The sequence below is a fragment of the Ciconia boyciana genome, chromosome 1 (assembly GCF_034638445.1).
Source record: "Ciconia boyciana chromosome 1, ASM3463844v1, whole genome shotgun sequence".
Taxonomy (NCBI): Eukaryota; Metazoa; Chordata; class Aves; order Ciconiiformes; family Ciconiidae; genus Ciconia; species Ciconia boyciana.
In genome coordinates, this window is record NC_132934.1 from 59,222,762 (window position 1) to 59,242,171 (window position 19,410).

Consider the following 19,410-nt stretch of genomic DNA (forward strand, 5'->3'; position numbering starts at 1 on the left):
ATCTCCATCTGGAGAGCATGGGCTACCTTTCTTACAGGTCAAGAGGACAGCAGTGGCTGATGTTGGCAACAGCTTGATCGTCATCTCTATTTCCGGGGCACCTGTCAGCCTGGCTCCTCACCATGGTCTCCCTAAGCTAAAACAGTGCTCCTCAATTCCAAGTCCTTGGAGAACATCTTGTTTTCCAGCCATTTATGGCAGTCAGCTCCAATCCTTTGCAGGGTCTGGAGAAAGACTGACAGGGGCCAAAGGAGTACGTGTCATGAGACTCTGGAGCTTTGTGTTGAAAGCTGAGATAGAGGTATTTTACATCCCATGGTATATGTAGCTGGATTTAGGCTCTTTGGTATTTCCAGTAGAATGGCATTTCAGAACTGGGAGCTGAACTCTGACAACAGCGTTGTCCCCAGTTGCTGCCAACTTCACCCCAGACAGAGAACTGCTGTATTTCTTGAGCAGCTGCTGCTGTGGAGCAGAGCACGGGAAGAGTGCTAGTCTCTGAAACAATTTGAAATATACTGGCACAATAGACAGATAGAGCCAGCCCTCTGAATTTCACTCAAGAATTAATCTAATCACTGTGTAATATGTTCTTACTGGTCTATCCTACCTAAAGGGCAAACTTAACTACATTAGGCACAATTTAGAGCATTTGATTTCCTTCAGACTTAGAATTAGGATACAGCTGACTATCCATGTACATATTTCGAGTTTTCTGGGCATCTCTAATCCAGTTTGTAGTGGCATTAGCGTTAGATAACCATAGTGAGGCCTTTATCTGAAAGGAAACATGCATTCTTCAGGTCACACAAAGATGAAAAAAGATTGTTCTAGTCACTGTTGCTTTCTGGGAATTTGGGAACGGGGAGGAATTTCATATATCGTTGTTGCTGGTTGCTTTGTTATCAAAGTGAGTAGCTTCTCTAGCGGGTACAGTAGTTGTCAGACAGTATGGCTACACTTCAAAGCTTAAATTTGGATTAAGATAAGATGAGAATGTATTGCATAGGACCTAGGGCACAATAACTGCACGTGTTGACTGGCCATAGTTACTTCATACTATTCATCTCATCTAAACCAAATGTGAGGGAGCTGCTACTCATTCAATTTGTCTGTCTTAGAAAGGGATCGGAAGAGTAAGGAAGTTGCAAGCAATCTCTGATGGAAGAGTCTAATTTTGCCAGGATTTGATTAGAAAAGGCATCAGAATGGAATTTACAGTACTGTAATTTTTTTTTTTTTTTTTGTCATGGCAGGGTGTGGGGGAAAGAAGGGGAGGTGGAACAGCCTTAATACGAGCTTAGCTGAAGGTGTTTGAGGGTCACAGTATGTACCCCACAGACTGCATTGATGCTGAAGACCAGATCTATAGCTGCTCCTGTGAGAGCCAAAATCCTCCTGATTCAAGTACATCAGTTGACACAAGTGCCAAGAAATAAATCTGAAATTGTTGGAACATCCCATGTTACAAACTGGGTGTTTCCAGTACTCACTTGCATGTGAGATCTGCAAAATGGCAAAATGTCCTATTAAAAGATACAGGTAGGTATCTATCTGCATGCTTTCTTGGAAGTCCCATATTAAATATATACACTAAAAAGACTTTGAAGAATGGACTGTCTTTTGCTTAAAAAGCAGGAAACAAGTAGTGCCATTAGTCTTTACATACACACACTTTTCTAAATTGTCTTATAATTCCCTGAGGAATCAGTCAGATGGAGGGAGTTATTTGCTGCAGCCATGAGAATAATCCAGCTAGATGGTGGTGGAGGAGGTATGGTTAAGAACCGCTTTGCTCAGAATGACATCAGAAGCAGAATTGCTTTTCTGACAACTGACCTTTGCTGATCATTGTGAACTAAAGTTGTGGATGTTGTATTTTATAACTAATTTTTTCCAGTAGCATTTCTGTCCTCTAGAAATCTTCCTCTATATTTTATATCTATTTATGCCTCTTGTCTTATGCTTTATTAATGCCTTTTACCTTTGAGCAGTCTGCTGTTCCTTTATGTGGTTTGACAACTGCCAATACCCCTGTTGAAATATTTTGCTTTTAGTTCTGTTAGTGGTGATTTTGCCTGGATTTTCTTACTACTGTTACGTAATGGAAGTATCTGCAGTTGCCTGACGTGTATTTGGTCTCTTTCCACCCACCCTTACTTATCACAGGTTGATGCTGTGTTCCACCAAAGTCTTTTAGCAATTTAGTTTTGTTGTTTCTCAGGAGATGTCATTCAGTGTTTATCAGTGTTACCTCTTCATTAGCTGGAGTCATTCCTTTATTCTTTGCTGATTATATATTTGTGCCATTTCTCATACTGAAGACATATTTCAGGCATTCAGCTAACAAAAACATCACAGATTTAAGATATTTTGTTTTCATTAGGTACATAAGGCTTCTAGGTAATGTCATGGATTATTTTTCTTCTCAGAGGGTCAAATGAAAGAATGTTATTTGAATAAAAGAAGAGATAAAGCAGCTGTGACAATAAGGATAAAAAAAATGTGCACAATGTAGTATTAAGCTGATTTCTTCCTTCTCACAGGTGTATTTGCAGTCTACTTCTGGGGTTTATTAGCCTTTGAGTCTTTCTAAGTTGGAGAGAATGCATTTTATTACTCTTAAAAAGGGATGTTAAAACCCAGTCTCCAAAACCAAGCAATACAGGGTAGAATTTTATTCCTGTCTCTAGCAACTTTACTATCCCAGGATTTGTAAACTGCTTTCTACGCCGTAGTAAATTAGATCCCAGCAGTACAGGGCCTATGTAGATAAATATAGTAGCCATTATACCTTGATATAGTTGTATTGCCTAGGAAATTACTACTGTTATTGAAAAGGAATTTGCTCAGGGCAAGAGGGTATCCATTACTTCCTGAATAACTCGCTAACATTGTTAACCTTCCTCTGCACAAACAAGCCAGAGGAGTCCCTTTCTCAGGATGGTATTGTTCTCCATCTGTATTCCCCTTTATCAGCAGCAGGCCTAAGCCAAAGTTTCAGTGTGTTGTTAAACCCCTGTGTGGTCCAGGGAAGAGAGCTACACCCTGTCTTCTTTCCCCACTGTTGCAATACTCTTATCTTCATACCCTTTCTTAATTTGCTGGGTTGTTGCCATGCTGATGAATCGCTGATGCGGTACAACCACTTGATATGGTAAGCATGGAGACAAAAAATGGTGTAATGATGCTATAGCTCCATTGATGAGGTATTTGAAGCAGTTTCTCTCTTGCCACCTGAAGTCTCACACCTTGAATAGGATAACACTTGGATGCCATCAGTTCATCCTTTGGTATAGCTTCTCTTGTGGACTATAAAGAGATGAGTTGTTGAGGTAGTAGCCGAGTTGCATTTTTTTATTTATGGCTTCCTCTTCAAAATCCACAACCCAATAAATATCCTCTTTAGCACTGGCAAATACATTTAGGGCATAGAGAATCTTTCTGGCCTTTATCTGTTCAATTGGATATTGTACTCCTGATTTGACACTAAAGATAGACTTTTGCTGGAGTTTGATGCTGTGTAATACTTTCTGCTACTTCATGGAAAAATTGAAGGGAGATCAAACTTTGTTCTCTGGACATTACTAGTGAAGCTACTAAGGCAGCTATTAGTTAACTAAACTTCAGAAAAATAAAGATTTAAATACCAGCCTTGGAGCCTATTCTGATCCCCTCTTACAAGTATCTAAATACATTTGCTGTATACCAATTAAGTATGGACTTCAGGCTAGATCCAGGTGTTACAGAATGGAGAAGATACAGCTTGAAAATCAAGCCTGGGGTGGCAACACAGCTGCAGAAGTGCTTTTTCTTCTGCAGACCTTAAGCTTGCTAGCTTCTTCTCAGAAGGTATTGGAGGATTGCAGACTTCACTCCTGTTCTGCCATAGTGAGGCTGACAGGTGTAATTCATGGAAATTCCCACTTGGCTGCCCAAACTCATGTTTGCTATATCCTGGGAGCAGTTGCATCACCATTTTGTTTCTGCAGATGAATGCCCAAGCCAGTACACTGCAGCTGTAAGAATTCCTTACATCTAAATGTTTGCCTGCTCTTGAATGTTTAACTTTGAATTCTCTGGCTTCACAATTTAGATTTGTTGATGTGGGTGTTCTTGGTTTTAATTTAAAAGTGTATTTTTGTCTGGGAACACATTTTCAGCAATGGACCTTTTCTAGTTACTGAGCTTATGGTGGTTCTCTTGAAGCATTGACAGTGCCTTCCAGAATAGTGTTCTTGAGCATACTTGTGAGGAGAGGAAAATCCCAAACAAAGTCTAAAAAGCTTTTCTTCGTACCCGTTTCCCCCCCCTTTTTTTTTTTCCTCCGACGTACCTGAACGATAAGCCTGTGAATTGAGACCTTCTGAAGTTTATTTAAAGACTTAATTACTATGTGAAGTCAGTAGCAGGACAGTCCCTGAAAATTGTTGGCTTTGTTTGCATGTCAAGGTGTTTTATTGTTTCAGGCTTTCTGCTTTTTGTGGAAGATAAACTAGCCCTTGATAGTTTGCTTTTAAATAAGTAATCTCTTTTCAGAAGCCTCTTGCTGCGTAGCTGAACTATACCTGCAGGAGAGAGAACAGGGAATCCAGTTTTCCAGTAATGAAATGGGTTGCTCTATAACAAAATGGCTTTTTTTCTTGTAATATGCCAATGTTTGGCTTATTTGCTTGGCAAAACATCTAAAAGGGATTGTGGTATTTTTCTGGGTGATTTATTGTATGCACTTTGTATTCTTCTTGCTTCCTTTCACAAACAGGATAATGCAAAAAGAGGCTTCCTGGAGTCCTTTTGGACGTTGAGAGGAAAGCTACCTTGTGGTTCAGAAATTCTGATAATCAGAGATAATGCCAGGATCCTGAGTGGAGGGAGTCTTCGCAGATGAGCAGTACTCTGCCACCAGGGTACTCTCCAGCGGCACCCAAAGGAGTAAACCAACCTCAAAGAAGATCATCTTATCTCCATAGGAACTGCATGTGTGCCCAGGGCTGCCTTCTGTGCCTCTCCCCAGATAGCTCCCAGCCTGATCTCTAATCTTCTTTAAAAAACCCCAAAACAACAAATAAAACAAAAAACCAACCAACCAAACAAACAAAAAACCAAGACACAAGGCATACCGAAACCCCACAACTAGCGGGAGTCTGATTCCCCTGTTCTCTTGCTGGGATGTTCTGCCGGAGTCAGATAAGCCATGGAAAGCAGCCATTGAGTCAGAGAGATTTCCCTCTGAGCGCTGCAGAGCACATCTCCCTTCCCGTCTCCAGGCAGACCTTTTGTAGATGGTCCTTGAAGTGTTTATCATGGTGGGACAATGATTGAGTCGTCATCCTCAGTCAGAATCCAGCTTCTAGGTAAAATGTGAAAGCTCAGTCTGGCTCTTGGCTGTGAGAGCAACTAGTTTCCTTTGGTTTGAGATGAAATTTCCGTCTTCAACCTGCCCCGACCTCAGAGTACCTCCCCTCCCACTTTTCAGCCAAGGAAAACTGCACAGTGAAGAGGAGCACATAGAATCAATAGCACTTACAAACCATAAAAGAATTTAATCTTATTTTAGAGTTCAGGCTGTTTTTAAAAACTATTTTATGGTTTTGTTTTATAGGAGAGGTTGCCAGGAAGCCTTATTAAACATCAGGAGTAGGTATTTTTATGATCAGTATTTTTCATTCATGTATCCGAATGGTCTCCCAGATGCATTCAGGTGCACAATTTAATTTGCGCTCCCCTACTTGAGGCCTTCCACCTGCATCTTTGTTCTGCAAATCTCCTGTTGTCAGACCCCACTTCATTTTTCACTTTGCTCAGCATTGGGATGTTATTTTAGCTCTCATTAGTGGAAGAGTTCCAACCTGGATGCTTCTAGGAAAATTCAGATGCTGCGAAAATTGGTATTGGTGGCTTCACTGGTAGCACTGCTTTCCTGATGCAGTCTTCTGGTGTTGACAGAGGTATAATCTTTTGGCCGAGCTTAGCTAACAGCAGCAGGGCTTTAATAATATGGGCTCCAACAAACACCTGCATTTGGGGATGTCATTGCATCACAGTTGTACTTTTGGCCTTACAGCAGATTTAATGTTAGTACTGTAGTTAGGGCTTATTAGAGCTGCAAATGCAGGTCATGCAGTTTGATGCAGAGTGCAGACCTTCCTGAGTGTCCACACCTGAATATGTTCACAGCTGTAGTTTGGTTAAAACCCAGTTGTTATCTGGTTGCATCCCTTCTGTTTGTAAGCTCGAGCTAGATAAGAGGACGACAGTACTGTTTGTTGGGTAGCTGTTGGAACATCTTCCGTAGTTACTGCTGGAATGGAAAGCATTTCGTTATCACAGACTGCAACAGCTGACTTTTCTCCAAATATAGAACAGAAATACGTATTGAATGCTTTGGCTTTTTCTTCAGTATTGGGGATGTTTCTACCTTTTCCCTGTAGTAGCAGGTGAATGTGATTGCTGGGGTTGCTATTCTTGAGAAGCTTTGAAAAACTCATTGTTGTCTTCCACCTCTGGCTGTGGATTTTGCCTCCTGTTGTTAGGAGTCCCTTGTAATTCGCCCCCTCCCCCCCCACTTCCTAATTTCCTTTTGATTTCCTTCTCTCAGCTTTTTTTTTTTTCCACTTGCTAGAATATATACAAGTGTTCAAGTGTGGGGCTGTGACAGGGAAACCCAATAAGCAATCTGTCTGTCCAGGAAAAATATGCCAATGTACCTCAGGTCTCACTCAAGTGCTGAGCATGTATGTAGATACACTGGTTTGGTCTCTGTTCTCCTTCCATGTATTCAAATGTGATTGCCACAATCATTTTTACCTAAGCTACTGCTAATTTCTATTTTTACGATTGATTGCTCTTTTCTGTCAAGATGGAATCTAATATGGAATTGCTCGTTTTCAGTGTAACACTTCTTGAACTAAAGAATTGTTTTCTGTAATTTAGAAATTTCGAGGGTGTTCTTTGGCATTAGCCCCCCGACGCCTCCTGCAAGTGTCGCTCCATTTGAAATTCCTGGTGATCAGATGTTTTTTTTCCTCTGTTATGAAGAGGTGCTTAGCTAGCCACTCATCCTGCGTGCTATCTAATGTGATTTCAGTAGTCTGTAGCAGACACACCAGCTCGTACCCTGTCTTGAGCTTTATCTGCTTGAATGTTAATCCACGAGCATTTGAAATCATATGCCTCTGAGACACAATCAGCTAGAAACAGATAACGTCAGTTTGAAACTGTGCCATACCTACTCCCCGTTTGCCCACTCAGATCTTTCCTAAATAGGTTAGAACTTTTTGTAAATTATTTTTTTAAGCATTTGGCTTATTTGAAACTTATATATCAGCAGTATTTTTGGGTTGAATTTATGCACATAACTAAGCAGCCACAATTCTTCTTATATGTAATTAAGGCTTTTGATAGTGGTACAGAAGCAGGTAGATTTTTTTTTTCTGTTTTACCGGTGCCTCTTATTTTGCCAAATACCTTGATGTAATATTGAATAGGTGGTTACTTGCTCCCTTTTTTCTCTTTCCCCTTTTGTTACTTGCTAACATGTTCCTTACCTCTCTAACACGGATTAATATCTTTGCAGACTGCTTTCTTCCCCTTTCACTTTGATTTACACGACAGCCTCGCATCAGAGAAGAGGGACCAATGTTTCACTAGGCTGTAGCTCTCTGAACATTTTTCTCTTAGCCTGGTATATATTAATTTTAAAATGTTTTTCTTTCAGCATTTAATCCTTTTTGAGACAGGAAAGATCCTTAAGAGATCATGTGTTATTTCCACACAGAGCAGCCTTCCAAGTTGCGTGACATATATCCTGTAAAGCACTGTTGTTAGGATTAAGACAAAGCATTTGCAGGGGATCCTAGCTACCCGTTTCAGAAGCCTGTTTTAGTCATGTCTGTCTTTGTTTTTCTGGAATTAGGCTCATTAACATACTGTTGTCCTCTAGCTACTTACAGAATATTTTGTGTTTTCTTAGGATAAATTTTCCAGAAAAAATAACGTCTTCTATTGATATCTTTTACATACCAGCTAATGTAGTTGAAAATCTATATAATCTGAATAAAAGCTTAAAGAAGGCCTAATAGCTCATCTGGTTCTTTTTCTCCCCACATAATTCTGTTGGCCAAGTAAATCTTTTTCTTGCTTGTAATCTGAGGCTAATGTGGTTACCCCACTGCCACCAGTACTGTCTGCAACTGTGGATAGTCTTGGGCCTACACTTCATATTCTTAGTGTTGGTCTGGACCCCAGGGCAGCAGCAGCTCTGTTGAATCAGAGCGGTGGTGCCTCTAGAGGCATCCTGCAGCATTGTTTCCTGACTGGTCGGGTGCTCCTCTTGCTGCTTGAGAACATTGAGCGTTGAGAAACCTGCTCTTGCAGTTTATTCAGAAGTGCTCCAGGATGAGGGTATGACGAGGGTATTTCGTCACCAGAAGTCTGCTGCTTTCAGTAATGTTCCCATATACCTTCCATGGAGAGGTGGTGGCCTAGTAGCAACAGTGGCAGATGAATTTCAAGCCAGTATTTGGATGATTCAAGGAGGGTGCGTAGGTAATCTTTTGCTTTGGAGGTTGGATGCAACCTGTCCAGCTGTAGAGTTGCTGGGATGATTTGTAATGAGTCCCAGTTGTTGAAATTAAAGAACAGCCTTATGCTGAAAGGTTTTCTTTTCTTTCCTGTGGAAGAGTAGCCTAAAGGATGAGAAAGCCAATGAAGAAAGGGGAGAATTTTTTTCTTTTTTTTTTTAATTTTTTTTTTTTATTTGGAGCTTGTTGGTCACTCTTCAGTTTAGTTTTAAGCACCCATCTTTTTCAAGTCTTTTATGGAAATACATATGAAGTAGGATTTGTTTGGGTTTGCTCACCTAGTCCATGTCTTCTTACGTTTTCCTCTGCATGCAAGGAATCTCAGCTTTCATTAAAATGCTAGTAAGATCACTTTTGGATCAGGATTCTGCATCAGAAGAAAACCTTGAAAATGCCATCAAGGTTATTTGGTGCAGAAGTGTCTGCCTGAATCTGCAGGCTGGCTGAACTAGTAGCTACCACTGGTGCGACCCTGCTGCTGAAATGTTAACTGAAGTGTCTAACGTGATGCGAATGTCAGCATTGCTGGTGTTTTGCTCCTCTCAGAGCATTTGAGAACAGGTTTATGGGTCACATGCTTCGCTCTTTGCAGACCGTGGTGCATAGGCTTTGGTGCAGTAAGTGATTTTTCGGAACGTTGCTTTTCACCCTCTCGACCTGACCCGTCATGCCAAAAGGTGAGAGCAGGTGGGAGTCGCGAGAGATGCTGCAGTTGAATAACCCCGTGACATCCGAGCTTCCTGAATTGGGGCTCCTGCTCCTTCCCCTGAGCAGCAGGGCTTGGGTTTTCCTGGCTGGAAAGCCGAGCGGCTTCCTGCCTGTCTCTCTAACTCTATTTTTTTTATGCAGGACCGCAGCAATGGTCATGCCTTTCCTTAGAGCCCATCAGCATCCCCTGTGTTTGTGCCTGTACCTGGGACAAGCCTGGCCCAGGGTGCGTTTGCGGCTTGCTGAAGGCGAGGGGAGCCTGGGGAGCGCAGAGCATGCCTGGGATGTCTGTGCTCGCTGCACGGGAGGCACATCAGTTTGTTGCCCCACATAGATAGGGCTTGACTTGTGGGTGAAGTGCGGCAGGCCACGTGGCTGCTCGCTTTGCTGTGAGCCCGCTGGATTGCATTTAAGTAATCTATAAGTAAAGGGAGTAGAGGTGATACGTGAAAGAGCACCATTTCTGTATCTTTGGCTGAGATAAAAATATTTCTTCAAAACTCATTTCCAAGGAGACCAGTGCCTCAATGAAAACATAATTTTTTTTTTTAATTTTTTTTTCCCCCTGTTTGAGAAGAGGCCAATTTTAACTTAGCATTTGGAGCCCAGCAAGGGAAGTCGATTCTTCATTTTGAGGTGGGAAGGGAAGGGGGCGAGAAACCCGTTTTCCTAGTTTGGAAGAGCGGTTTAACTGATTAATGAGATGAGAGGTGACACTTGTCCTGTGGCATCGGGCGTGGGGGATGGGACGAGGATTCACTCGTGCGGGGAAGGGCTTGCTGGAGCTTGTCGAGGTAGCTGGGGTGAGAGTGTCTTTTCTCAGCGCGCCTTTGCTGGGCCTGCCGCCCCACCGGCAGAGCTTTGCAAACCTGAAATCGGAGAGCGGGCTGGGAGCGCAAGGCTGCGAGAGGGCGCTTGCCCCAGTCAAACTTGGGGGGAAGCTGCCTCCGGGCAAGTGGGAACCCGATACACTCGGAGGAACCAGAGCCAGCTGCTGCTTTCCCTTCAGCAATATGCAAGTCTGTAAAATACTCATGCAGAGCCACCTGCGAAAGCAGATTAACCCCTGTATCTGTGAGTCGCTTCTCTTCCCCAGCTTGCACTGACAGTGGTTGTTTCTCCTGCGGGAGCTCCAGGGTGGCTGGCACACCACAGATTTTCTCCTTAGCTTCAGGATCTCCGTAGTTGTGCTCCTCGGTGCCTGTCAGTGGTTAATGATTAAATACAGCTACTGAATTGTGACTGAATTTTGGGTGTTGACTAACGGGGTAGATGAAGACCTGCAGAACCTGCCTATGGCACCGTGCACTGCTCCTGCATCTGCAGATGATTCCTGGAGAAGCAGTTAGCAAAGCGTGGGGGGGAATGGGTCCTCACCCCCAGTGACCTTGGAGGACAACGCTCTGCCTCATTCAGTCTAAAGATCCCTCTTCTAAAGTAAGCACGCTCCGGCGCTGGGAGCCGGGCTGCATTTATTACTAACCCCACCCATCCCTGCCTCTTGCAAGAATCTTGTGAGGCCGAGATTGTGTTTTTAGAAGCAGAATGACAGAGAGAAATTCCCTGGAGGCGAATGCAGAGTGTGTGCTGTGCACGCCAGTACAGACACACGGGGCTGGGAACTCCCAGGGAGAGATTAAGTGCGAGAGAAGAGCGCAGAGCAGCCAGAGCTGGAGGAGGGGGGTGGAGGAGGCGAGACGCTTTCTAAGCCTCAAACTGAGCGGTTCGGATTTTTTTTTCTTTAAAAAAAAAAAAAAACAAAACACAAACCTCAACCAACCTCGGTCTCGACAGTCTTACTGAAGTGCCTCTTGCGTTGCCGGATCATCTCACTGCTGGGTTTGAAAGACCCAGGCTAACATGATGTACCTCTGGGTGAGTAGAGAAGCGTGTGTGAGGGCTTGCACACTTTGCACATATAAGGCATGGAAAGCTGAAGGACTCTGCACTAATGTGAGCGGCCTTTGCTGTTGGGCTTAGCTCTCTGCAGCCTCTACACACAGTGGGCTCTAGTTTTCCCTTGTAAAATATAATATTTAGAGTGAGTACTGTTAACTACGTATCGAGCAGGCTTTTCCTGCAGTTATAAGTTCCTCTGGAGAGAACAGTTTTGGGCAGGTGCCTTGGAGACAAAATTTTTGGTATAATGCTGCTCACTGTCTGCCATCTGTGAGACCTGTATATATATATATAATTATTTTTTTTTTTCATGCATAAGACTGTTCCCACGTGCCTCTGCTTTATGGGATTTTGGTGTTACTGAGAGACATCCCAGGTAGTGGAGGAGTGCTGCTGAAAGGGATCTGTGGTTACTGAAGGTTAAGAGAGGAGCAGGGAGCAAATAGATAGTTTTGGAATTTGGGGCTTTGGGGGTAAGGGGAGAAGCCATTTCAACGAAAGTTGGATGCAAGGTTGTTTTTCCAGAAATGGCACGGTTACTTGAGTTACTGGTGGAGTATGGAAAATAATGTCAGGAAAAACATGTGTAAAGTGTTATATAGATCCAGGAAGCAAAGTAAAAGCATATATATTTTCAGCCTTAGAGCAAGGACTGGAATTTCCTCTGGAGCAGTCAGCTGTTAGGCTGCTCAGTTAGTCATCTGCGTGTAGTTTTGTCTGCTCCTGGGCACCCTTGAGATCAGCAGTTTGCCTTTGGGTGCCTTACCTAGATACGTGAGGTGAAGAGTAATCAGTTCCCAAGTTTTTGTTTGTGTGTGGGGTTTTTTTTTTTTTTTTGTTGTTAAATCTGTTCGTAACTCTGACGGTGGGGGCTCTCACTGCCGCTGCTTTTAGAGTCCGGCTCCCCATCACTCCCAGGAACAAACACTGGTTTATTTTAGCAACAAAGCGAGCCTTGGAACCCAGGCAGAAGGATCTGACTTCCCTCCTTTGCACATACACACACTATCTTTGTTGCAGGGTAACTTGATTCTGCGCTGGGGTATGCACACTTGCCTGGTTTCGTCCAGCAGGCCCTGCTGGCAGGCACGTCCACCTTCTCCGTTCTTCCCCCGCCAGCCCGGCCTGTGGAACCCGGAATTGGGGTGCCGGTTTTTAGTGAGAAAGGCTGGGCAGGCCCCGTGGCTCAGCTAAGATTTGTGCTTCGTTTGGTGGGTGGGGTAAAAGGAGAAGTAATTCAGCCATGCTGCTGCTGATTTTAGATAAGCAGTAAACAATGGAGATGTTCCTTGCCCAGCTGAAACGCGGAGGATGCCAGCGAGTGTGGGGGCCGAGGAGAGTTGTCCTGCTGTCTCGCCTCTTCCCGCTGGCGAGGGGTGCATGAGCTCTGTAGCATAAAGTGGAGGTGTTAGCCTGTGTGAAGACCGGCTTCGGCCCAAAAGGTGAAGCACCATCCTGGATTCTTAAGAGAGGGTTGAGTGTTGGGATGCTTGCCGACTCACGAAGACCAATACCCCTCCATGGGCGGCTGCTTCTGCCTGCACCCTAAACTTTGGGCAGCACTGTTGCTGTGCTTGCATTGCAGTTAAACTTCAGAGGAGTGGGGAAAATAAGTGTTAAATGCTTGAATAGCTGAAGGGGTTTTAAGGGCACCATCTGGGCATTGTGCCATGATAATTAAAAAAAATTAGTGAATTTGTGCTATCTGGATATGATCTTTCCCTTCTCAGTACAGGTTACCCTATTACTTTCGGGGAATCTTCCCCTCCTTGGTCCTTTCAGGAACCTTTTCCTCCGTGCCCATTTGTGTTCCTGCTTTAAGCTCTTTTTATCCTGACGAGCTACATAACCTTTAGCAGTGAGAACAAGGAGCCCCGAGTGACAGATCTGGTTTGGTGTGGGGTTTGCTGTGCCTCAGGTGTGCCAGTTTCTTGCTTCCCTGCTCACAGGTTCCCCCCCATTCCCTCCTTGTTCCCCGTGCTGTGTTTTTTCTGTTCTGTGCCTCTTGTCCTTGGAACGTCAGGACTTCAGTAGATGCATGGAGATTTGTACTGAGTCATTCCTTAATTCAATGCATGAAGCTACATTAATGCAATGTTAAATTTGAGGTTTTAAATATGCAAGTCCTGAAATCCAGAATTAAGGTTCCCACAGCAACCATAATGTTCCCCCCCACCCCCCAGGGGTACATGTTACAGAGTTATCTTCCTTGAAGAGGTTGTACAATATTGAATGCTGTCATATTTGACAAATAATAAAATAAAAAGGAGAACGCTTCTTCCTCTGCAGTTGTAGTATGGTGTGGATACTGAACGCAGAAGTACAGGCTACCTGCAACATCACAGTCCCTGATTATAATGCTGTCTCTGAAATGAAGTGGTGGTGTAGCCTTGCTTCAGACTGACATTCCTGCTTGCTGAACTGTATTCCCTCGGGTGAAACTTGTTGCAGGATACTCTTAAATGAGGGCCTTGTAGACTGCAGGGGATTGTGGGCTGTGGAGAGCTGGAGAGTGGGAAACTTAAAATATCTGTCGTGGTGACCTAATGCTTGGCATTGTGAGGGAAGTGAAGGCAGCAGACTAGTTCTGCCATTAAATATCAAGAGCGACTATTTATCTTAACACTTCTATTGTGTAGGATGCAGTTGTATAGAGTCTTTCTGAAGCAAAGACAGTATGATAGTCTTTCTGATGTTGCAAACCGACTGCATACATCTGATCGTCAGTGTTGAAACTCAAGGTGGGTACTTTGCCTTATGTATAGGAGTTCTGTTTTTGCAGACGAGTATTTTGTTCGTAGGGGACCATCTAAATCTACCTTTGTCTCTTCTCTCACTCATTCCCGTTTGCCTGCAGCTATCTGGGCTCCTGAATTGCTCAAGAGGGCTTCTACTCACCAGTTCTCTGGATGGGACATGGGGTAATTTGGGCTACAAAGGCGAGAGGGTCTTTGTTCAGAGGGAGGTGTGTACCGACAACACGGGGGCAGGCGTTCTGCTGGTGACAGCCAGGAGCAGAGTGGTTTGAGTGTGCGAAAAGTGTTCAACCCTTTTCTGGGTAAGAAAGCCCTATTTTTTTCATTTATGAGCAGATGAATCTTTGTGTACTGTGAGTCATAAGATATAATCTAGAGTAATTTCATTCCAAGTATTTTGTAAAGAGCATGATGTGTTCTGAGAGTTGCATGTATGAATGTTGCCTTGTTGGAGGTCTGTTGTTACAAGAAAGGTTGAAAGGAAGGGGCAGCAGCCCTAGCAAGCAATTTATCAACCATCCTTCTCCTGTGCTCAAAGACAGCTAAAACTATCAAAGGCAGGAGGGACCAAGGTAGGGGAGGTCCATGCTGTTGCTAGGCTTCTGGTAGGAAAGCACTGGATTCATCACTCTGATCTCAGATTATAGTGGGTATAGATAATTTCCTCATTTCTCGCAGCCATGTACAGAGTACATGCTGAGTGTTTGTGAGAGGGCTGGCTTCCTATTGCAACTAGAAATGATTTCTTTCTCTAGAGCCCTGTGAAAGTGAAGATCTTACCTAGACCTACTAATTATCTACCATACAAGCAAGAATAGTGCTAGTAAGCTTGCCAAGCTCATTTTGAAATATTTTTTGTTGGTTTCCTTCTGACTTGCCTTTTACTTGCCTTTTTGTCACTTAAAAGCCTCTCTTTGCATTCACTGGAATAATTTTCCCCTCTAGGCTCCACGCTCATCAGCTTTACCACCAAGGGATTGGAAACCCAACTCTGCTGCCAAACTTGGGTCTTAGCAACGTGCTCTTCCTCATGCTATGTCTTTCTATTATTTGTTTGGGTTTTTTTTTCTTCCATGAGAGGTAGCTGCTGCTAGTGAAAAGTATGGTCATTACGGCGTGGTTTTCAAAGCATGCGTTTGATATCAGCAAAGTAAGTGGCTATCCAGGGAAAACGGCCTCCCTGCTCTGTTCTAGTGCCAAGCCTGGTGTGGCTATTGCTGGGGAAGTCTGGCTGTGCCTGTAGGTCTTTGGCTGGAACCTGTTTGGTAGGAATGGCATATAAACACGTCAGCCATCAACTGAAGCTCTGACGGGATGGAGAGCGTGCAGTTGCTGTGTGCGAAAGGTGCACGTACGGTGTGGTCAACACTAAGAGAGGTTAAGATATGGTAGCCTCTGGGAGACTGTGGCTGTGAGGGTGCAGGAGGGTTTTCCTGAATGCATGTTAGAGGTCAGGTCTGGGTGAATTTCTGTGAATATGGTAAAAGGCACTTTGTGTTAATATAAACACCGATTTTTGATTCTTGCTTCAGAGCAGGAAGGCCCTGGGAAATCATAAAAAGGAGCTCATGCAAAGATCCCCGAGCTAGTTGCCTGTAAGCTGATTCCCCAGCCTGCAAGCCCCCATGGTGCCATACTGTGGCATGCATGTGTAGCAGCTTGAATCCAGAAGTAATATAGTTATAGTTTGTCCAGCACTGCAACTGAGATAATGAGTTCTGCTGCTCGATAAGGTTTATTAGCTTTGGTGCAGCACCTTGTGAACACGGTTATACTTCTTCCACACCCGAGCTGCTTCGTGCACAGCTGGTTTGGGGATGTCTGCATTACATTCCCCTGGAGGTTAGTGTGACAAAGCAACTTGCATCTATTTGCATCTAGGGTTTTATAGAGGCTTTGGAGATTTGGGAAACAGAGAAAGTTTATGAAAGAGATTATATAATGTGGCTGCCTCTGTTATTAGAGGGGCTAGAGTTGATAATCCCGGTGATCTTTTCCAGTTCTGTGTTCCTGCAAGCCTGTAATCCTGGAAGATGCCACGGTCACTACTGAGACAAGAAAGCCCAGTGCAGTTTCAAAAAGAGAAGGCATTTCAAATTAAGGTACTGGCTTCAGAGAAGGGAGATTCAGGATCAGGATGATCTATTCTGTAGGGTACGTTTGATTAATATAAAAATAGGTAAAATCAGTGCCCAGCACATTGCCATCACGTTCAGGAACTTCCTTCCGTGATGAGTCTAAACAAAAGAATTAGAGGGATGTAGGCTGGCTGAGTTGGTGTGAATTTCTCCAGCGGCTTTTCTGCCTGTCTGCTCTATTCCCACCTGTCCAAACAGCGATGAGCACAGGGGACTCTGTTTGCTGTAAGCCTGTCCAAGTCTTGGGAGACTGACGGGGACCGGGTCCTGTTTAAGTTAGTTTTTCACCAAACAGCCTGTTTATCTTGGAAGGAAGAGAATAAACCGTAAGAGAATAAGAAGAGCGTAAACGTCAGTCTTCCTGGTTTCCAGCTGAAAGCTTAAGGAAGGGCGCAGATAATAGCGATTTGAGACTGAACATCTGTGTTTCCTGCTCTTCCCATGGTGCTTATTTGCAAATCTTAATTCCAGCAGCGCCAGAACTTTACCCTTGTCCTAACCCCCAAGGGTTCGGTCGATGGTATAGGAAAGGTCTTTGAGTGGATCTGAATTTGGATGGCTTTTTTGCCACAGTTCTAAGCAGTCACTAGGGTATCAACTGCATATATGTGCATGCTTAACCAAAAGTATGACTGGATGGCTTGTGTGATTAGGTGGAAGAGATCCCTTTGTCCTTCAGCGAGGGCTACTGGGTACAGCAGGAGTTTGAGTCAGGTTGTGGGGTCAGACAAAAATGTTTTCTTTAGGGAGTTGTCAGTTTGGAGGAGGATCTGCGATCTGTATCTGCGGTACTGCGGCTCTGGGTGGTACTCCGTACCGAGGGCGATATGACGCATCCGGCGGCCGTGCATTGGAGAGGCAGGCTGTGCTGGTGGACCAGTGCAGATAGTTCCATGCTGGAAGTGAAAACGGACTTGCAGAAAATTAAGAAATCAATCGAGGATGTGCTTTGTGCCCTCTGGTGCTAAATTTTTTTGCTGAAAGTGTTAAAGATTCCTCAGAGCTGCGAAGAAGCTTAAACAAGTAATTAAGTTTCCCTCGTCTGTCCCTTAAATTTAGGTTTCATTGTTCTCAGAGTCCTATGTCTCATGACTAATATACTGCCTGCACAATGCTCTGGCTGATTTTTTACCAGATGGTTCTTGGGTCTGTAGCCGAATCCAGGGCAAAGGCAGTTAGTTTTTCTCCTGCCTCAAATGAAACATGCTGTCCCCCACACAATGCTCTAATTGAATCTTGGACATTAAGACAACGATGAAGTGAAAATATTTTGACCAGATGACAATTTTTTTAGATATTCTTAGGGATTATTATTCATCGTGCTTTAGGGAGCTGGCATAAGATGATACTGGAACACTCCTCTGTACTTTTTTTATAATTTATAAATCATCCAGTGTTGAAACAAAGTTTAAATGCAGAGAAATGCTGAAATTCAAATATGTATACGTGGCTAGAAAATAGAAAATGTGCAGTGTGATCTGCCTGTAGCTATTTTTTAACTTTTAATTTCTGTCATAATGTTCACCCTCAATTACTACGGTGATGTCTGCTTGCATCCATGGTGTACCTTTTTGGGTGGAGAACCCTTCTGAGTAAAGATGAAGTGTCTCTCGGGAAGGTGGCAAAGCCTATTTGGCAGCATAAGTGGGGTACGTATCTCCATCAGGACCGTCTCAGTAACACTGCAAAGCAGCTTTGCTCACAGGCCTGTTGGATCCAGCAGCAGTTTCAGCTGTTTCCCCCCCCAACCCAATTTATTACACTGAGATTTTGGCTGCTGCTTGAGTGAGGAGGAGCAGTGAATGCTGATTACTTTTTTTGGTCCAACCAGCTGAAAAGGAGAAGCATATTCAGCATAGGTGAGGCTATTGATGGTGGCACCTTTTAAGAAATGGGCAGTATCTGCATTTTAAAATTTTAGTGTTGGGGAAATTTTTCTTCTGCAGCAAAAACTTTGCTGGAGTGTATATAGTGTATGTGTAACTGCTGTTTTTAAACACCTTTAGGACTCAGAAGTGCTGTAGAAATACGAGATGCTTTAATGCTTTTTCCTTGCATGGGGAGTGTTGCTCTCCAGTGCAGCTGTTTAGCTGTTGCGAACAGGTGTGCGATAAACACCCCTTCCCTCTTCAGCCTAGCAGGGTGGTGATGGATAACCTCTCATTTAAACATGAATGTTTTTCTCTCCTACAAGAATAAAAACTTTAAAAATAGGATACATATCTAGAAAGAACCGAGTGCCTTGTCCTGTTTCCCTCTTTCCCTCCCCCCTGCTACTAACTCAAATTACCGGCAAGCTTTGGAAACTTGGGCAGGGGAATAGAGGTGCAGCTGGCCTGCATGTGTTGCACCAGCTGTAATGCAAATGATACATGCTGAAAGAGGCTTTTCTCACTTTTGTAATTCTTGGATATTGTTGTGCAACGGGGACATGCGACAATTTGTCTTAAATGTGTTTGCTGATATGTTCAGCAGAGTATACTGTGTCCTTTGTTCCTCGCCGGCAAGAGACAATATCAAAATCCAATTGCCTATCGGCAGCATGTCTGAACGCAGCTGGGACTGTCCCCCTGGCTTTCCCATCCGTCAGTCCTGAGGTGATCCTATCACATATGATACCAGTTAATTTAGAGCTGGCAGGACCATGGACTTTGGTAGATCCTCAATTTTCTTGGCTGTTTGGCCAATTTGTTATAAACCACATTTTTTGTCCTTTGTTTCTGAAAGTGGCAATACCTATTGCTCTTCTGCTGTGAGAGGGCTGAAGGGGGAAGTGCCTGTCTGACTTGCACACTGGTTGTCTGTAGGTACCAGTCAACTTTTCCGCTGCTTATCCAAAGCGGTAAAAGCACGGGCACTGCGAGTTTAGTTGTGTAAAAACAAAAGCTGATGTTGATTTAATCCCATTACATTGCGTTGATCTCTCAACCACTGGACTCTTAGTAGGATTCCAGCTTTAATCCTGTAAGGATCAATCTGGCCCGTTGCTTTTCTGTCCTGATCCTAAATCCCCCTTTAATCTTGTTAATTATACCAGGCCTTTTTTGGTTTTGTTTTTTTCCCTTGTGGACCAGCAAAACCACATTAAATCTTCACATTGCCGTTTCTGACCTGGTGTTTTTACCCTTTGTCCATCCTGTTGAGGAGCAAGGTGCTCCTGAAGACTGATTTTACCATTACAGCGGTGCCACATCAGCCTTTGGTGGCCTGGTGTCTGCTGCTTCAGAATCCCATGGAGTCAGCTAGTCATGCTGCTGTGCCGAATCCCTCCTGGTTCTGTTCAGGATTTTTTTTTTTTTTTTTTTTCAATCTGGTGTTTGATATTGT

At 43.8% G+C, this 19,410-nt stretch overlaps 1 protein-coding gene across 11 annotated transcripts in view; it reads left to right on the plus strand.

Annotated features, from left to right (window-relative positions):
- The window catches only part of RBFOX2 (RNA binding fox-1 homolog 2), a 174,742-nt gene that overhangs the window by 48,491 nt on the left and 106,841 nt on the right, over positions 1 to 19,410 (plus strand). The window contains exon 1 of one of the 11 annotated variants that reach the window (XM_072870111.1): positions 11,136 to 11,165. The exons of the other annotated variants lie outside the window; for them this stretch is intronic. Coding sequence (XP_072726212.1) covers positions 11,151 to 11,165 — 15 coding nt within the window. The 5' untranslated portion in view covers positions 11,136 to 11,150. Of the gene's footprint in view, positions 1 to 11,135; positions 11,166 to 19,410 lie in introns of those variants that run through there. 11 annotated transcript variants of the gene reach the window in all.